This window comes from Ceratotherium simum, chromosome 24 (genome assembly GCF_057802395.1).
Source record: "Ceratotherium simum simum isolate JZ-2026a chromosome 24, ASM5780239v1, whole genome shotgun sequence".
Classification (NCBI taxonomy): Eukaryota; Metazoa; Chordata; class Mammalia; order Perissodactyla; family Rhinocerotidae; genus Ceratotherium; species Ceratotherium simum.
The window spans coordinates 29,012,149-29,030,112 of NC_141923.1; the positions used below are offsets into that span (position 1 = coordinate 29,012,149).

Below are 17,964 nucleotides of genomic sequence, written 5' to 3' on the forward strand. Positions count from 1 at the left end.
GAATGGTTCAGAATTTATCCTCTGGAGGCAGACTGCCTGGGTTCTTAGTCCCAGCTCCATCTACCAGCTGGTGACCTTGGCACATTTCCTAACCTCTCTGTGCCTCAGTTTGCTCATCTGTAAAATGGGAATGATATTAGTAAGTACCTCCAAGGGCTGTTATAAGGATTAAATAAGTTAATATATGTAAAGCCTTTATAACAGGGCCTGGCCCATAGTCAGTGCAGTTTTAGTGTTTGCTATTATTATTCATTCCATTTAGACTGAGTGCTTCTACTGTTCCATAGCAACAATAAAGAAGACAAGGTCCCTGTCTCCCCGGAGCTTACACTTTAGCGGGGGAGATGGACAAGGAAATGGCAGTCACAGCACAGCGTGTTAAGCTCTATGACAAGGGAAGGCCTGTGTGTGTTGGGAGCATCTGAGAGGCACGCCGGATGTGAGGTGGCAGGGGCGGTGACAGCTGCCCTCCCCCATCACTGTGACTCATGGCTCACTGGCTGTCCAAATCTCACCCAGAGCCGTGGGTGGGTGCTGAGTCCTCACCCCGAGCCAGGGTGTCTCCCTTCCACATGGCCGTCCAAACTTGGGCTTTCTTTCCCCCAAAGAGATTGAAGCTGATTTCTGGATTGGATGCTGCCCTTGGTCTTACAGAAGCTGGGAACCAGCCCCTATAGACAGCCGCTGTGAGGTGTGAGGAGAGGCACTGAGGGCCCTGGTTTGGGGTGGGAGTAGGACTTGTGGGCAAAAGTGGGAATTTCACAGGACAGTGGCCTTGAAATTTGTTTCTAGAAGCTGCCTTCATGAAGCTGCCTTTCTCTTCAGGCCAGCAAGAGGACAGAGTCCTCTCAGGAGGAAATCACTTTATAGAGAAAGCACATGTGTCCAGACCGATGAATGAACGCAGCTCCTCTCAGCTGATGCATTCCGCGGGTTCTCACGAGTTCCTGCAGGTGCCAGCAGCTGGTTCCACCCTTGCTCTGGGCGCAAATCCCAGCTCTCCACCACTCCGCTCCTGCTCATTAAAGAAGCAAGGCCCTTCTGCCTAATTTCTCCCTCCTGACATCACTATGCTGCCCTGGCCTCCTGGCTCCCCGTCTCTCCCTCTCTCTCTCGGCAGCAGGGTGGCACGGAAGGGATGTGGCCTTTGCAGCAAGAGGCTTGAGTTCAACTCTGACTTGGCCCCCTCTGAGCTTCACTTTCCTGATCTGTAAAATGGGGATAATGATCCCTGCTTTACAGGGTTATTGTTGTGGGAAACAGACAGGATAATATCTACCAAACGCCTTGCAGCTCCCAGCACTGCACAGATGTCCCCTCGTTAACGTTCCTCGACCCTCTGGCATCAGCCTCGCATTATTCTTTCCTATTTCTGCTCCTCATAATGTTCCAGGGCTGCATCTAATCAGCTTGCTGTCCCCATTTCTCCAAACAACTTCTCCTCTTTCTTTCCTCCTCCCTGTTCTCTGTTCATACCCCCAAGCCTCGTGCCAAGGGCGCTCGCATTTCCCAGCCTCACTCCCATCCTTCCGCTTCACTGTCAGCACCTTCAGAATCCTCGCTTATCTCCACGCAGCGGCCTTTTAGGCTGGAGCCTAGTCCCCACGGTGAAGCAACATGCCAGCCCTGAGCAAAACTGTCCATGGCCGGAAAAATATTACAACTTCAATTTGCATTTTTTTAATCTTAAGAAAATTAAGCCTTACTAATTTATGTCCTCACTTGATCCATATGTCAAACTGTCACATGTCATGTTTGGCATGCAACGTGTCCTCAGGGAAGGGTGGGAGTTCCAAGACAATGTGGCACCTCCTCACACTTGTCTTTGGGACGTCACAACATGTGACATACAACATGCTCAATTTAGGGGATTTTTCAGTTATGTTGTCTAGTTTTAACTAAAGCAACCCCCACCACGTGGAGAAGTGACTCTAAAAAATTCCCAAGAGGAAACAGGATTCAAACTAATACTAATAACATAATTGCAAGTAAGCATTAAAAAATACAATGCTGACACTTCTTCTTTAACACATAATCAGCTGTATTCCAAGGTAAAAACAATGATGACCTCTCAGAGTGACCCCAAATGGACCCCAGGATCCAAATGATTAAGAAGGCTAAATGAAATATAGTTTATATCTACTATCATTAATAACAAACCCTGCCTTACGTGTATAGTGTGCCCAGAGGTAGCAGCTAATGATAAAGTAAAAGCTATCTTGATTAGAAAAACATTTAAAACCACTGAGACACTCAAACTTTGCTATACAATTGGATGACAGTATAAATATTTCTAATAGGTCTCTTGGTATTTGCAAGAATCTATTTCAACAATAAAATATAGGAAGAACTAACTTTTTGTAGACCACTAAAGAAAGGATGAACCAGAGGACATATGTTCTTCACAGTAAATGACTTCTTGAATAAAAATAAGCTTTACCAAACAACTCTGTAAGTGTCCACTGATGCTATGGCTGGTAAGGTAATGGAGATTGAGAAAGCAATGCATGTACAATTTCCTCACCACAGCATTCATAGGCAAGCTATTGGCACAAAGAAGTCAAGCCAGAAGAACACAAATTGCTGCCAGAAGTTATCATGTGCTTAACTTTATAAAATGAGACCTTTAAAGTGTCATGGTATCTTTACGGAACTTTGTATTGGTATAGCGTCCGTGAAAATACCTTGAACCCCTTGAGAATTGCTGGCTATGACTTAGCCAAGGAATTGTCAAACTTAAAGATGAGTTCTTTCTTTTCTAAACAAAAAGATGGGTGTTCCACACTTGCTGCCTTTTTCTGTGACGACAGATGGCTGTCAGTAATATGCAACCTGCTGGAGCTTTTCAAGAAAAAAAAAAAACCTTTGGAAAAAAAAACCCTTCAAAGCATTACTTTGGAGGTTGACATACTAGTTTGTCCCTCCAAAGTAATGGAGATGTTTTCCTTGTTTTTATTTAATGTGAGTAGTTTTTTTTAAGCACATTTTTTTTTTCTCTGTAATGTAAGAGGAAATGTTGTGAAATCAAGGTAGGATGTGTGTCAGCACCAAAATACTGAGAATTATTTCCTTGTTGGTCCATCTGGATTCAGACATCTGCCCAGTTTTGTCTGCTGCAAACCTCCAACAGGGCTGCTTTTCAAGAGACTAGTGCTCCAGAGAAAGCTTTTTGAAAATGGATGTTTGGGAACAGTTCCATCATTACATGATTTGTTGCTGTAAACCATATCTATTTGTACACTTAAAAAACTTAAAACTGGAATTTTATAGCTTATTTTAAATTTCTAAGAACAACTAACTGACCTCAGGGAAGATGGAAATATACTAGCCAAACTTCAACAACAGCATCACACGGTAGGTGAATGTGAGCGAAAAATGAATATCACGGTTTTATAAGTGAAATCAACGATGAGCTTCTTCCATCTTGATCTAAGATACCTTGTCAGCTACAGCAGCATTAAAACCAAGTATCAAAATAAACTGCATTTAGAACCAGACTGTGAATTGTTGTATCCAGATGTTTAAAAACCAATAAAACAGCTATAATTATGTCAGATGTAACCATTAGGAGAAATTGTGTGATAGACACAGGGGACCTCTGTGTATTATTTTTTGCAACTTCCTGCCAATCAATAGTTACTTCAAAAACAAAAAGTTAAATAAATAAATAAAACTTGTACAATCACATGTTATATTGTATAACATTGATAAAATATATATTGTATATAATATTATATTTATACACAAGATATATAGTCACTTAGTATCGTTTTTAGTAAGAGCAAGGAGGGCTGAGAGTAGCCTGGTAAGATCCAGGGAAGGGATTTCAGCTAAGGAGACACAGCTACCCAGGGTGATGGCTTGGGAGAATGGGGCCTCATAGCTGCAGAATGGGCTGGATGTCCAGACTGGACCCCACTTCCCAGCATGAGTGACAGAGGAGCTCAAGGGCCCTCCAGTGAGACCTGTCTATATCTTCATTCCTCAGCCTCCCCAGTGATTGAAAATGGCCTGCTGGAGTGTCCCAAGGGATACAAGAGACTGAACCTCACTCACTGCCAAGGTAAGGATGCCTGGAGCCAGGGCTGGGCCTGGGGAGGGGAAATGACGGAGTCCTGATGATGCAGGGACACCACCCCCATCCCCAGACAGACGAAGCGGCTGTCACTGTCTTGGTGGTCTCTGCTGGGCACCTCTAAGCCCCAGCCTGGGGGAGCTGTGGGGGCTCCTGGTTCCAGGGGCCTAAGGAAGTCAGGGATAGTGATTGAGTGAGCTGAGAAAGCTCATCCCCTCCTCCTCATCTCTACACACCCCCTCCTGGACCTGGACCAGGTGCCTCTCTAGGGCTGTGTGGGCCATGTCTGAAGGTGCCGCCTCAGTCCCTGCACATCCACTCACCTCCTGGGCCCATTTCCCTGGAATGGGGGGACTTTTGACTCCAAGGTGGGAGATCAAGTCAACCTGAGTTGATGGGGACCTCTGTGGACTTTCCCCAACAAAGCACCTTCAGCTGCTCAGACCTCCCTCCCACAGGTCTGGGAAGGGGGAGCTCTGTAAGGCCATCTGGGGCCTGAGGTGCTCTGCATTAGAGAGCTCCCAGAGGGGCAAGGCCCAGGGGCACCTTGGGACAGAAGGGTGGGTGGTAGGGCTCAGCTATGGCTTTGTCACCACAGGGGATTCCAGTGGGGGTAGGGAGTGGGACCACGATGACTGAGGGGTCCAGAAGCTTTCACTGAGGGGCAGCTGCTGCCACTGGGCAAACTTAGGCTCTGAGCAGGGAGCCCCTGTTGGCTGTGGGCCTGGCAACAGGTGTGATATGCACAGGGCCTTCCAGCCAGTGGGAGAGGTCAACGGAAGCTAAGGCAGCTTCCCCTTTAGAGAGCTTTGAGAACTGGACAAATCGCTCTCTGTGTGGTTTGCTTTGGGTGAAGCTGAGTTAGAGACAGAGGATTGACCCAGATGGCCTCCTAGGTACCCTCCCCCTGGAGGCTCCTTCAGGAGGTAGGAGTCTGAGGAAGCCCTGAGATGGCTTGATTATCTGCCTATGGGGTACCAGGCCCCAGGGGGGATTTCTGGCCCATGAATAAGGTGCTTGGACCAGGCAAAAGGGCATGCCTCTGACCCAGCCAGCCTGGGGTCAGCCTCCCCCAGGGGCAATGGGCTAAGGGCCTAGTGGACAGTTTCTGTCGAGAGAAGTCTGTAGTTTTGCCCTTGGAGGATACAGTAGGGCTGTTCATATCTAAACTGTCCCCAAGGGCCTCTCCTCCTGGCAGGTTTCCCAGTCTGGAGCATTACAGTTATTCCCAGGATCTCAAATGAGCTCTCTGCCCCACCTCCACTGAGCCCTTGTGATACAGGGTGCCAAGGGGCCCTCCCCAGGAGTCTCTGCCTCTGAAACCTCCCTCTCCCCATGTCTGTGGCTGTGGTCTCCACATGTGGGAAGGGACCCACTCACCTCTGCACCCATGTGCGCCATCCCTTCTCTCTCTCTCCATCCTTCTCTCCTACTTCCACAGGGTAACTTTGGGGGTATTGCCATGAGTTGCATACATTGTGCTAGGTGCTAGTACACAGGGATGGGTAAGATGTGGTCACAGCCCCGGGTGAAGACAGACACCTAAACAATTAGCCACAATGAGAGAAGTGCTCTTGATGGTATGGGGTGCCACAGTGGGGGCCCTTCCCAGACTAGAGGATCGGGAAAAGCTTCAGGTGATACCTGATCTAGACTTAAAGAATGAGTAAAGTTGGCCTGCTAAAGGGGATGCGGGCATTCCAGGCAGAGGGAACAGCATAAGCAAAGGGACAGTTTGGGCTGGCTGGAGTACAGCCTGTGTACACACAGAAGATTACCCAGGCATCCCGGAGTCTCATCAGAGCCACCAGCTCACCATTTGAGGAAATGGTGGAGGGTCTTGGATACCATGGGAGGGTTTAGGGCTCCCTCTAGGAGGTGATGGGGAGCCCAGATGCTTCTCAAGCAGAGGGGATGCAAGTCAGATTGTATTTAGACATATCGCTCTGGTCACAGTCCAGAGGCAAATGGATCAGTTCCTCTTCCCAGATTTCAGTGGCATTTCCCCAGGCACCTCCCTCCCCACAGGGTGTCCTGCCAAGGAATAGTGGGGTTATCTGTCAGCCCCTTCATTCCTGTGCTCAGTGCCAGTTTCCCCAAAGCCTGTGGGTAAGCAGGTGGCTCTGATGACACTGGGATGCTGTGTGTCATCTCCTGGCCCTGGAGTGGGTGCCCTCGCAAATCTTTCATGCTCACCATCATTGCTGCCGCCACGATCATCAGCAAAGGTGCCGTCACCAAGAGGCCCCTGACTTTTGGAACTTAGAGTGTGAGAGTTGGGATAACCCCTTGACAGGAAGAAGTTTCCAGCATGAAAAGTTTTTGAGATCACAAAGGAAGCTAATGTAGGTAGCTCCTTGTTGGAAGAACATCAAGAGCATCCACTGGTCTGAGGGCATGATGTGGCCTGCCTAAGGCAGGGGTGTTTGGAGGACCTGGAGACATGCTTCCTGACCCTCGGCCCCCAGCGCCTGCCTCCTGCCCCCTCTTCTTTGCAGGAGTCCCTCTGTCCTGCAGCTCAGTGTGGACATGTTCCCCAGATCTTGGGTGCTGCAGAGATGCTTCAGGGTCTCTCAAGGAAGGCTGAATAGGAGGGACTGAGCAGCCCATTCTCCACTCCCCAACCCAAACTGTCCCCTTATCTGCTTCCCCTGTTTGCCTCTCAGCGTGCCACTTACCAGCGGAGTAACTTTGGGCAAGTTCCCCCTGGAGCCTCAGTTTCCTCGCCTATAAAATGAGGTCATGTGGACCAACTTGATACAATTATTTGTGAGAATTAAATGAGGTATTGTATGTAAAGCACTTGGCATGGTACCTGGCACTCAGTAAACATTAGCTCTTAATATTGTGATCATTATTACCTGCAAGTTATTGGACCAAGTGATTTGCAATTTTATCTCATTTTATCCTCCTAACAAGACAGTATCATTATCCTCATTTTACAAATGAGGAAACTGAGAGGGGCCGCACTTAGTAAATGGCAGCTCTCTTATTGTTGTCCTGTTTTTTGGAGAAAGTATTTGGAAATCTCTGGCCCAGCCCCTCCCCTCCATCAGGCCTCGGAGGGGTGGGCGCTTGGTCATCTCCTCCAACCCTGCAGACATCAACGAGTGCTTGACCCTGGGCCTGTGCAAGGACTCGGAGTGCGTGAACACCAGGGGCAGCTACCTGTGCACCTGCAGACCTGGCCTCATGCTGGATCCGTCAAGGAGCCGCTGTGTGTGTGAGTACTGGCAGGGACCGGGGATGGGGGACACTGGGAGGCAAGAAGGGACCTCAGGGTCCATGTGCCAGACCTGGAGCAGAAATTTTGCCCAGGGCAAGTGGTTGGGTGCTCGCGCTCTGCTGCTGCAGCCCGGGGTTCGCCGGTTCGGATCCCTGGCACGCACTGACACACTGCTTGGAGAGCCATGCTGTGGCGGTGTCTCATATCAAGTGGAGGAATATGGGCACGGATGTTAGCCCAGGGCCAGTCTTCCTCAGCAAAAAAAAAAAAAAAAAAAAAGAGAGGAAGATTGGCAGATGTTACCACAGGGCTGATCTCCTCACAAAAAAAAAAAAAAAGAAGAAATTTTGCCCAGGCCCCGTCCCAGGGCGCAATGTCTGCTGCTTAACCCGGAATGGGGCCCAACATACAAAAACTGATCTGTCTCCTCCTGCTGAAACAGAGACAGTTACTCCTTCACTTTTGGCTTTAGGCGTTTCTTTGGAGGCTTCACAGTTGGGGATTAATATTTTCTACTTTTTCTGCTTTTTCTCTAATCATTTCTGTCCCATCTGTTGCCTCATTTACTTTGGGGCGGGGTGGGGGTGTTGTCTCTGGCCTAATGTCTGGCTCTCTCAGCACCTGAGCTTAGCAGCCTGGCCACTTAGCAGCAGACTTTTCTTAAAGGGCCTGTCCGTAGCATTAATGGCACTCCTGCCTGGCCCCAGGGCCTTTCCATAAGCTATGGTCCCTTGTGGTTCTGAATGTGTCTCTGCGTTCATGAACACATGTGTGTCATGAGTCATATTAGCATTCTGTCCATGTGTGTGCATGCGTATACACCCAGGCAGCTGTTTCCAGCTGGGAGAGGCCCAGGCTGGCAGTCCCCCCAGATGGCAGAGCTGACGCCACAGCCCACACAGGGCTTTCTTTGCGCAGGGAGGCCTGACCAGAGCTGAATAAAACCAGTCCCATCTGGCCTCTGCAAAGCGCCAGCCCAGGTCAGGTCAGCCACCGCCAGCTCAGCAGAGCTCTCTGCGGCTGGCTAAGCCCTCAGTCTGCAAACTGCCAGGTACTGGGTCTGAGGAGGCCGTGGGATGAGCAAGACTCCAGCACCACCCAGAGGGCGCACCCCATGTATTGGCGAGGCTGGACCTGGTGTGTGTCTCAAGGGAGAGGAGACAGTAAGAGCCTTAAGAGGGGACACCCAGAGAGTGAGGGGAACGCATCAGGCTGCTCTCAGGAAACTTCATGGTGACACAGATACTTAATCAATGCCGTGAGTTATTATAGCACTTCCTTCTCCCCACCCCACCCCCGACTTAGAAGTCTTTTATCAGGTGGGCTTGTTTACATCTGAGGTGACTTTTATTTATTAGTGCCTAAAAGAGACTCAATACAGGGAGGCAGAGATGGCCTTTGGCTGTTCTTTATTTTTTCTCCCTCCCTGGTGTTACCCTCCTCCAGCCTCCTCTGATGATTCATCTCCCCGTAGGTGGGAGGGGGCAGGCATTAAGTTTCTTTTCACTTCATTTCTGAGCTTTGCCCTTCTCCTTGCCACCTGACCGGGGCCAGTAGAGCAGCCTACAAGGGCCCCTCTGTGATGGGGCAGCCTCCTGATATTCTCAACTGGGTCACTTCCACCCTGGGGCTCAAAAGGACGGAGCCATTCCCTACAGTATCGCAAGGGAAGTGGCTGCGGAAGGCAGAGATTTGACCTGGAGCCCCAGGCTCATGGACTGACTGATAATTGACCTGTGTATAGCACATGACCTTTGAAAAGGCACTTTCACATACATCACTGTGAAGAAGGTGTATTAGTCAAGAGTCTTTGGGTTGCAAGTGACAGAAACCCAACTCAAACCACCGTGAGCAAAAATAATTAATTGGTCCACACAACTAGGAAGTCCGGGGGTAGGTGTGCCTCAGTCTTGGCTGGATCCAGGCACTCACATTGTCTTTAGATGTCTCTTGCTCTGTTTCCTCTGTGTTGATTTCTTAGTTCCTTCAAAGTTGGCTGACAGACACTCTAGGCCTACATCTCCCAGCCTCACAAACTCAATCAAAAAAAAATAGAAAGGGGCCAGCCCAGTGGCGCAGCAGTTAAGTGCGCGCACTCCCCTTCAGTGGCCCAGGGTTCACAGGTTTGGATCCCGGGCATGCATGGACGCACCGTTTGTCAAGCCATGCTGTGGTGGTGTTCCATATAAAGTAGAGGAAGATGGGCACGGATGTTAGCCCAGGGCCAATCTTCCTCAGAAAAAAAAAGAAGAGGATTGGCATCGGATGTTAGCTCAGGGCTAATCTTCCTCCTAAAAAGAAAAAAAAAAATAGGAAAATAAAAAGCGACTCTTTTCTAATAATCTAGGGAAAGTCCCAAAGCTGATTATTATCATTGGGGCTACTTGGTTAAGTGCCCATCCCTGACCCAATCACTGTGACCGGGGGTATGGACTACAGTCCTTCAGCTAGGAAGTGGTGTCATTCTCCACTTCAATCACATGGACCAAGACTGGAGGAAGGGGTGGATCCCATAGGAAAACCAGGGTGCTGTTACCAGAATATGGGGGCATAGATACCAGATAGGCAGAAATACAGGTGTCCACTACTCATGGAATTACCATCATCCTTACACATGAAGAAGATAAAGCCCAGGGAGGCCATGTGAGCAGGGATTTGAACTTGGTCTGCTAAGTCCTGGGCCCTGACCAGGACTTCCCCAGGGTCATCAATTCCTCAGGTTTAGTGTTGTCCTCTTCACCCCATCCCTCGTCCCCTCATCCAGCCCTCTAAGGATTTCAACCTCTTCCAATGTGGCATGGCTTCATCTTCCATTGAGATAATTTACAAGAGAATAGTCTTTAATATTTACTATCAAAGCACAAGAAAGGGGACAATGGTAGTGGTGTTATTATCTAAACCCAGCATAGCTCACACTCACTGTGGTCCACAGGATTTTTGGTTCCTGGATCTAGCCATCCATCCATTGATCCAACGAGCATTTACTGAGCATCCGCATGCACCAGACACTGTGCTGCATGCCTGGGTTACAAAGATGACCAAGACAGGGTCCCTGTCCTGAAAGCTCCTCATCAAGCCTTTGGTTCTCACCTCATCTCATCTCCTCAAGGAGACTGTGGCCCCCAGAGCACAGTGCTCCACACTCAACCCTAGGCTCATGTTGGGTTTTGTAAACACTTGTAAACTCAGCATCTGGACACAAGCAGGTACATCCCCGTTTCCTGCTCTCAGGTTCTCCATGTGGGCGTGGGAGTCAAGGGTCCCCTCAAACAGGTAACGTGAGGAGGTGCTGAAGCATTCCACTGCAGCTGTTTCTCCTAACGTTCTTGTGAGCGTTTTCAGGGCCCCAGACACCCAGATTGAGACAGGGGCCAGGCCAATTTGAATGCACACAGCCAGCCACTCCTCCATTCACTGCCCTCCCACCTATGCTTTCCCCTCCCGCTGGCCACCTGCCCATCCCCGCCTGCCGTGTCTGTTGCAGCGGACAAGGCCATCTCCATGCAGCAGGGGCTGTGCTACCGGTCGCTGGGGCCTGGCACCTGTGCCCTGCCTTTGGCCCAGAGGATCACCAAGCAGATATGCTGCTGCAGCCGCGTGGGCAAAGCATGGGGCAGCAAGTGTGAGAAATGCCCTTTGCTTGGCACAGGTAACCCTCTGTCCCCCTGTCAGCTCTGGCCACCAAGGGGCTTCCTCCAAGCCAGTGGCCATTTTCCACACCTGGACCTAACCTCTACCCAGAAGAGCCTTAGTCTTCCTTCCTGCCCAACTTACCCCAACCTGGGGTTCCCCTCTCCTTGCTGCCACAATTGTCTTGTTCCCCAGTGGGAGGGAAGGGAGGGTCCGGGGTTCCTGCAGGATTGGCATCTCCTAGCTTGTCCTCTGACCACTGACCTTGCAGAGGCGTTCAAGGAGATCTGCCCTGCTGGCCATGGCTACACCTACTCGAGCTCAGACATCCGCCTGTCCATGAGGAAGGCCGAGGAGGAGGAACTGGCCAGGCCCCCAAGGGAGCAAGAGCCGAGGAGCAATGGGACCCTGCCCAGGACAGCCGAGAGGCAGCCACTTCGGGCGGCCACCGACACCTGGCTGGAGGCTGAGACCATCCCTGACAAGGGTATCTGGGCTGGGGGGATGCCTGAGGGATTCCCCTTCCCCCTCAGGTTACAGCACCTCATAAGGCCACTGGGTGTTTATCCTGGACCCATGGCATCCCATCTGTGAGGCATTAGGAAAGGGAGTTTGAGGCAGCAGCTCCCAGCCCTGAGAACCTGCTCTCATGGCCTGGCATGACGGGAAGACCACACTCCCTTCCTCTTTCATTTGGGGTTAAGAGGTACCCATACGCTGGGAAGTTGTTGTGGAGGTGGGAGAGGTCAGCAGCAGCCCCCACTTCAGCTGATCGGGTCTTTCCTTCCCCTGTCCCCAGCCATCAGCGTGTGGTGCTTGCTGCAAGGCCTGAAGAGCTGACAGGTGGATCCTGGGGAGTCTGGGTGCTTTAGGTCTCTTCCCCTGGCCTTAGAGTCAGAGCACTAACTCCAGCTCAGCTGCCTTGGGCCAGGAGGCATGGGGCTAGAAAGAGACTAGGCTTGAGGCACCCCTGGCAGGTGCCCTGGGAAACCATGCAGAAGGCGTGCCCAGGTTACTGGTAGCACGGAGTGCAGGAGGCCAAGGACATACTAGGACCAGGACAACTAGGTGATGGCCAAAGTTGCTCCAGAATCTGGAACAGGGAAGTCTGGACAGAGCCCCAGTCATCACGGAAACTGGACACTAGCCAAGCCAGGAGAAACTCCTCTCCTTCCTAGAACTGTTCCCCTGGCCCATAGCCCAGGGCGGGGATGGAGTGACCAGTGTGGCTGGGAGGTTTGGGAGGGAGGAGGTGACAGTGCAAGGAGGATGGTGACTGGCCCAGCAGGAGGTTTCCTCTCACCACATGAGCCACCCCTCGGCCCTCCAGACCTGGGGTTCTGGGATCTGTGCTGGGCAGTCCCAGCAGGGTGGGAGGACAGAGGCAGGTAGGAAGAGTCCAGACTCTCTCTGCTGCTGACCGCTGCTCTGGGGACAAGGTCGGGGGGTTGCAGACTGGACCAGGCTTGGCCATGGTGGGAGGGAAGAAGGCAGCTAGCTCATTCTCTCACTTTTCCTTCCCAGGTGACTCTCAGACCAGCCAGGTGAGTGAGTCCTCCCACCAGGAAACTGGGCAAGCGTGGCAGAGAGCGGGACCTGGTAGCCACGGAGGCCATGGGGCAGTGTCCCATGAGGGAGGAAAGGGAGAAGGATGGAGTATATGTAGGATTTTACTTGGAGAGATGCTGAAGTGGGAGGGTTGATCCAAAGACCCTGTTTTACCCTAAAGGAAGGAGCAACAACAGCTCCTGTTTCTCAAGCAGCTGGGGCGCAAGCGTCTTCTCATTTGGGATGGTCAGGGGCCTCTTCAGAAAGGAAGTGGGAATGTGTCCTGTTAGTCCTGGCTGTCACTCAGGCACTGCGGACGAAATCTAGAAGTGGTTCCAGGTTAATTCCAGATTCGGCATCTTCTGAGCCTAATTTGCTTACACCTCAGGGTCCCCTCTGTGAGTGGCTCATGGGGACGTAGAAGCAGAGCTATGAACCACGTCACTGAGAAAGGGGGATCCCACTCCCTCCCCCGTGCCCAGGATTCCTCTGTAAAGAACTGAGTGTCCTCCTAGAAAAACATTCCAGAAGAGTGAATCTGCTTCTTCCCTCTCCAGTCTGCCAATCCCTACCCTGTCCCCTGTCCCTCCAACCTGCATAGCTGACTGTCCCCAAACACCATTTCTCCAGTGAGCTTCTTCTCTACCTGGAGAACCACAGGTTGCCCTCCCAGATCAAAGTTCTACTTCTGTGTCCTCATGGTGCCAGGCTGTGCTCCTGGCCCTGTCATCCTCTGCCTACTCTCCTCCCGGCTCCCCTCGCTCATCCACCTCTGTCCGTGGACTGTGGTGATAGACACCAGGTGTGGCCTGGGAGCCTGGCTTCACCACTTGCCCTGTGACCCTCAGTAGGCTAGTTAACCTCTGGAGCTTCTGTTGCTTTATCTGAGATCATAGCATTGATATACACTACTTGCTGGTATGACACCGAGCTGGCACATTACATACATTGGCTCATTTAATTATTACAACCTACTATCATAGGATAGTTGAGCAGATTAATTGAGACAGTGGACATAAAGTGCCTGGCAGAGCATAGTAAGAACTCATCAATACCTGGAATGAATGAAGAAGTGAATGAATGAGTTAGATGGGAAGCCTGGACACAGGGGTGAGTGTGGCAGAGAAAGCGCGTCATGGGGGCGACAAAGGAGCCAAGAGTGACTTCTCCTGTTTCTGTGCAGGTCACAACCAGTGTTACTCAAGTACCTGCCTGGGTCCCAGGTGAGTCCTTCCTCCTAGCGGCTCCCAGGAGGCAGAGAAGGGAGGGAAGGAGAGACCTTTAATCCAGTCGTGGAGTTAGTACACGTGAGCCGATGCATGGGGCTCAAGTCAGAAGAGGTCGGGGATGACGTGACAGGTGAATGCTTTTTCCGGGAGCCCTATACACCTAAGGTGCTGTAACGTCAGCGAAAGACACCGTGATGCTTTGTGAACATCCCCTAGCCACAGCACTCGTTCTGCACTCCATGGTGCCGCTTGGCATATAAGTGAGACCAAAGAGGAAGTGCGAGATGAAGCAGGGGCTGGTCAGGTCCCCGGAGCCTTTCCTCCAGTGGCCTGTTTTCCCTCGGGAGAAGGTTCCGGCTCTGCAGCGCCCAGCTTGCTGGTCACTACGGTGAGGGACAGGGCACTGTTCAGAAGTCAGAAAGCTGATGGGGCTGGCCCGGTGGCGCAAGCAGTTAAGTGCGCGCGCTCCGCTGCGATGGCCCGGGGTTCGCCGGTTTCGATCCCGGGCGCGCACCGACGCACCGCTTGTCGAGCCATGCTGTGGCGGCATCCCATATAAAGTGGAGGAAGATGGGCACGGATGTTAGCCCAGGGCCAGTCTTCCTCAGCAAAAAAGAGAGGAGGATTGGCAGATGTTAGCACGGGGCTGCTCTTCCTCACACACACGCACACAAGTCAGAAAGCTGAGCTTCAGCTTCCTCTACTAAAACATGCACACTAATGCCTGCCCTGCTGCCTCTGAAGGCAGAGGAGATGTTGGTGGTCATGGCAGAGCTCTGTAAACTGTAAAGCGCTTTGCAGACAGAAGGAGAAGCATACTGAAGAGGGAATCAGGAGACCTGGGCTTCGGCTCTGTCTCCAACAAGCTAGCTGGCCTCGGACAAGTGGCCATTTCTGCGAGCCTCAGTCTCCTCGCCTGTGAAATGGACGGTGAGACTGGATACACGCTAAGACCCGCTAGAGCTCTGACTCTGTCTGGAGCCAGGTTAAGTTTCAGGAGACTAGGAGGCAGAAGGCGTGACCGGCCCTAGGCTCCACCCTTGGTTCTCAGAGTCAGAACAGCAGGGAGGAGGGAAGGGCTGCTCCCAGCATCTCTGGAAGGAACACTGCCCAGGAGTGGGTAGGCAGCAGCCATGGGGCTGTGGCCCACCTGCTCCCTCCTCCCCTCTCCCCTCTGCAGGAGATGCCACAGGAAGACCAACACCACCACTGCCTGGACAGGGGACTCCAGAAACCCAGGAAGAAGAGCAAGTGACCACCCCTTCCAATGTGCTGGTGACCCCCGGCCCCTCAGGTACCTGCGGCCAGCCCTGTGACGTGTGGCTGGTGAGAGCCAAGTCCAGGGCCTCTCCAACCAGTGAACAGTCTCCAGTGAACTCTTACCCAGGCTCAGCGCCCCTGGCTTCATCTCACAGAGAGCACAGGGTGCCCTAGTGAACACAGGAGTCCTGCCCAGAGCACTGGTCAAGCCAGGAAGGAGAAAGAGAAGGGATGAGAAGGGACGCCTTGGTGGAGGGTCTTACTGAGAGGCCTCCCAGGAGAATCCAGGGGGCCCTCTTGAGGAAGGGGAGCATGTGGAGCCTCCGGGAGCCTGGCTCCTCCAGGCTGTTGACCTTGAGTCGGCTGAGTGCCCTGGCAGTGGGCAGCCTCCTGCCCACAGGGAGGGCTGACTTTCGGGAAGAAAAACAGTCCTAGTTCTCAAGGTTGTTTAACTGCCTGGGAGCCTGCCTTCCCTGCCCCTGGCCGGCTACAATGGTGAGGGGGTGTGGTATGGAGGAGATGCCTGGCAAATCCACCTTGTTCTGGAATGTGCCCTCCTCAAAGGCTCATTGTTTGGGGACTTGGTTCAAGAGAAGCAAGGCCAGTATTGCCGCTGCTGCTCTCTGCACATGTGTGCTCACGTGTGTGGGCTCACGTGGGCTCGTGTGTGCGCCCTCGTGCCTGCCCTTGTCAGGGGCTTGCTAATCTCTGAACATCACAGACTGAGGTCACCTTGGGGAAGAGGGGTATTTCCGGATTTCCTGTGGCAAAGGAGAGACCCTGCAGCCTGGTGGAACAGTACAGAGAGTGTGGGGTGAGGCTGGGGGTTTGGACTTCCCAGGCCTGAACCACAGTGTCCTCTCCTGGGACCTCTCTCCCCTGGGCTCAGTGCACTCTCCAGGGAGCGTCCTCGTCTCCACTCTGCTCGGCAGGCAAGATGAGCTGGGTTAAGGGGCTTAGTTGGGGATTCTGAGTCTCTGATGAGGAAAATAGGCCTGGAGGCAGGGACAGGGGGGCAAGAGGAGGGGCCCAAGCCAGGCTCAGCAGCAGCTCCCAGCTATCTGGAGGGACAGAATCCCCTCCAACCACCAACCACAGCATTTTGCCTGATCCCCCTTCTCCCCTGCCATCCCCAACCTCACCCCTCTGGGAGGACATTTAGAACCTGGCTGGGGGTCCCCACAAGCCCCCAGGCTGACACAAACTTGGAGCCCAGGCCAGGGACAGGGTGGCCTTGCAAACAGGCCAGTGTGCGTGTTCAGTTCAGTCCAAGGACCAAATGCTGTGAAGGCCCCCTGGGTATCAACACAGGCCGCATCCCGGCCCATTCCATTGGGTCTCCAGGGCTTGCTCAGTGCTGCGGGGCGGGGCGGGGGAGCCCTGGGTATGACCCCAGGGCGGACACAGAGGCCGAAAGCATCATTCATCCCATCGGTTATTTGTTTATTCAGCGTGTTCTAAGTGCCAGGTACTTTTCTAGTACTAAGGACACAGTTCCAAAAAGCTAGAGTCTGCCCTCTGTGCAGCCCTAGCCCTGAGTCCTCGTGAGTCTCCAAACTGTTTCTGAATTCAGCATCTGTTTCCCCATTTCTTACCCCATTACCCCCACTCAAGGTAGTCCTCCTCTAAATTATTCCAGCAGGTTTCTAAGGGCTCCCTGTGTTTCCCCTTTCATCTGCCGTCTTGTTGCCTTTCTGAGGAAGATGAGTGGTCTTTCTGAGACAGCTCTGATCATACCCCACCTTGCATGATCCCTTGCTTACAGGCCTATCTCAACACGGCATTCAAGGCCCTGCTCAGGTGGCCCCAGCCCACCTCTCCTTTCTTCCCCTGGCAGTTCTTCCCAAGCATCCTACTCTCCAGATCTGTCTGTCTGTCTAGGGGAAACTGGGCTGCAGTTGCCAGGGTGGGGAAGCACTGGGTACTGTGGGTGAGGGCTGTGCCTGTATTCAGGCTGAGGTCAGGCTGGAGGCCTCAGAGGGGAGGCCCTTTGCTAGGACATAGGACACGGGTTACTGGACCCCACTGGGTCTTAGTCAGAGGGATGCACTACTGTGAGCTCCATTCCAGCAGAGCTCAGGGAGGAGGTGCCAAGGGTGTCTCATGTGAGGCCATGCTGTACACGGATGTGGGAGGGCCCAGCTAAGGGTGAGGTGAGGCTTCTATGGGTCCTCTGAGGCCCCTGGGCCCTGCCCCCACATTCTCCCCACCCAACTCCACTGCCTTTGCCCATCACCCACCCCGCCATAACCTCTGCTTTGCGCTGTCTCCTACAGGCATTGACAGATGTGCTGCTGGAGGCACCCACATCTGTGGCCCTGGAACCTGCGTGAACCTCCCAGATGGATACAGATGCATCTGCAGCCCCGGCTACCGGCTGCACCCCAGCCAGGCCTACTGCACGGGTACTCACTCCAGCATCCTGGGCCCACTCAGAGGCTGGGGTGGATGGGAGCAGGGCTGGAGGACAGAGGCAGCAGAAGGTCTGGGCAGTGCTTTGGGTTGGGGAGCTAAGGAAGAGTGCAGTCGCTGTGGACAAAGCTAACCTTAACCTTGAGGAGACCAGTCTCTGGGAGCACCATCTGGTGAGTCTCCAGGACTCCAGGAGAGTGGGAAGTCACCCCAGGGCACCCGACTGGTGCCTGGAGCCCTCAGCTCTGACGTCAGCTCACCCCTCAAACTGGCCATCTTGCTTCCTGCAGAGCGGACAGAGGTCTGCCCTAGGTGTACATGTCTCCACCAGGGCCACCCTGGGGAGAGATTTGGGGCCAAGAAAAACAAATCATCAAGTGTGGGCCTGATCCCCTCCCCAAAATTTTATACAAGGGAAACACATCCACTGTGGTCTTAAAGGAGAAAGGAAGTGATCACAGGGCCACTGGGAGAGGGGACCATGGGGCAGGGAGGAGGTGCTGGGCAGCCCCTCGAGGCCCTCGGTGCCTGAGTGGACCAAATGGGCCAACTTTGTGGCTCCCAGCTTTAGAGATTTTTCATCT

At 52.6% G+C, this 17,964-nt stretch overlaps 1 protein-coding gene across 2 annotated transcripts in view; it reads left to right on the forward strand.

Annotated features, from left to right (window-relative positions):
* The window catches only part of LTBP2 (latent transforming growth factor beta binding protein 2), a 102,008-nt gene that overhangs the window by 60,909 nt on the left and 23,135 nt on the right, over positions 1-17,964 (forward strand). For both annotated transcript variants that reach the window (XM_087448202.1, XM_014784405.2), the window contains 8 exons: positions 3,989-4,063; positions 7,176-7,298; positions 10,786-10,950; positions 11,203-11,418; positions 12,456-12,475; positions 13,663-13,702; positions 14,889-15,002; positions 17,245-17,373. In XM_087448202.1, coding sequence (XP_087304328.1) covers positions 3,989-4,063; positions 7,176-7,298; positions 10,786-10,950; positions 11,203-11,418; positions 12,456-12,475; positions 13,663-13,702; positions 14,889-15,002; positions 17,245-17,373 — 882 coding nt within the window. The remainder of the gene's footprint in view (positions 1-3,988; positions 4,064-7,175; positions 7,299-10,785; positions 10,951-11,202; positions 11,419-12,455; positions 12,476-13,662; positions 13,703-14,888; positions 15,003-17,244; positions 17,374-17,964) is intronic.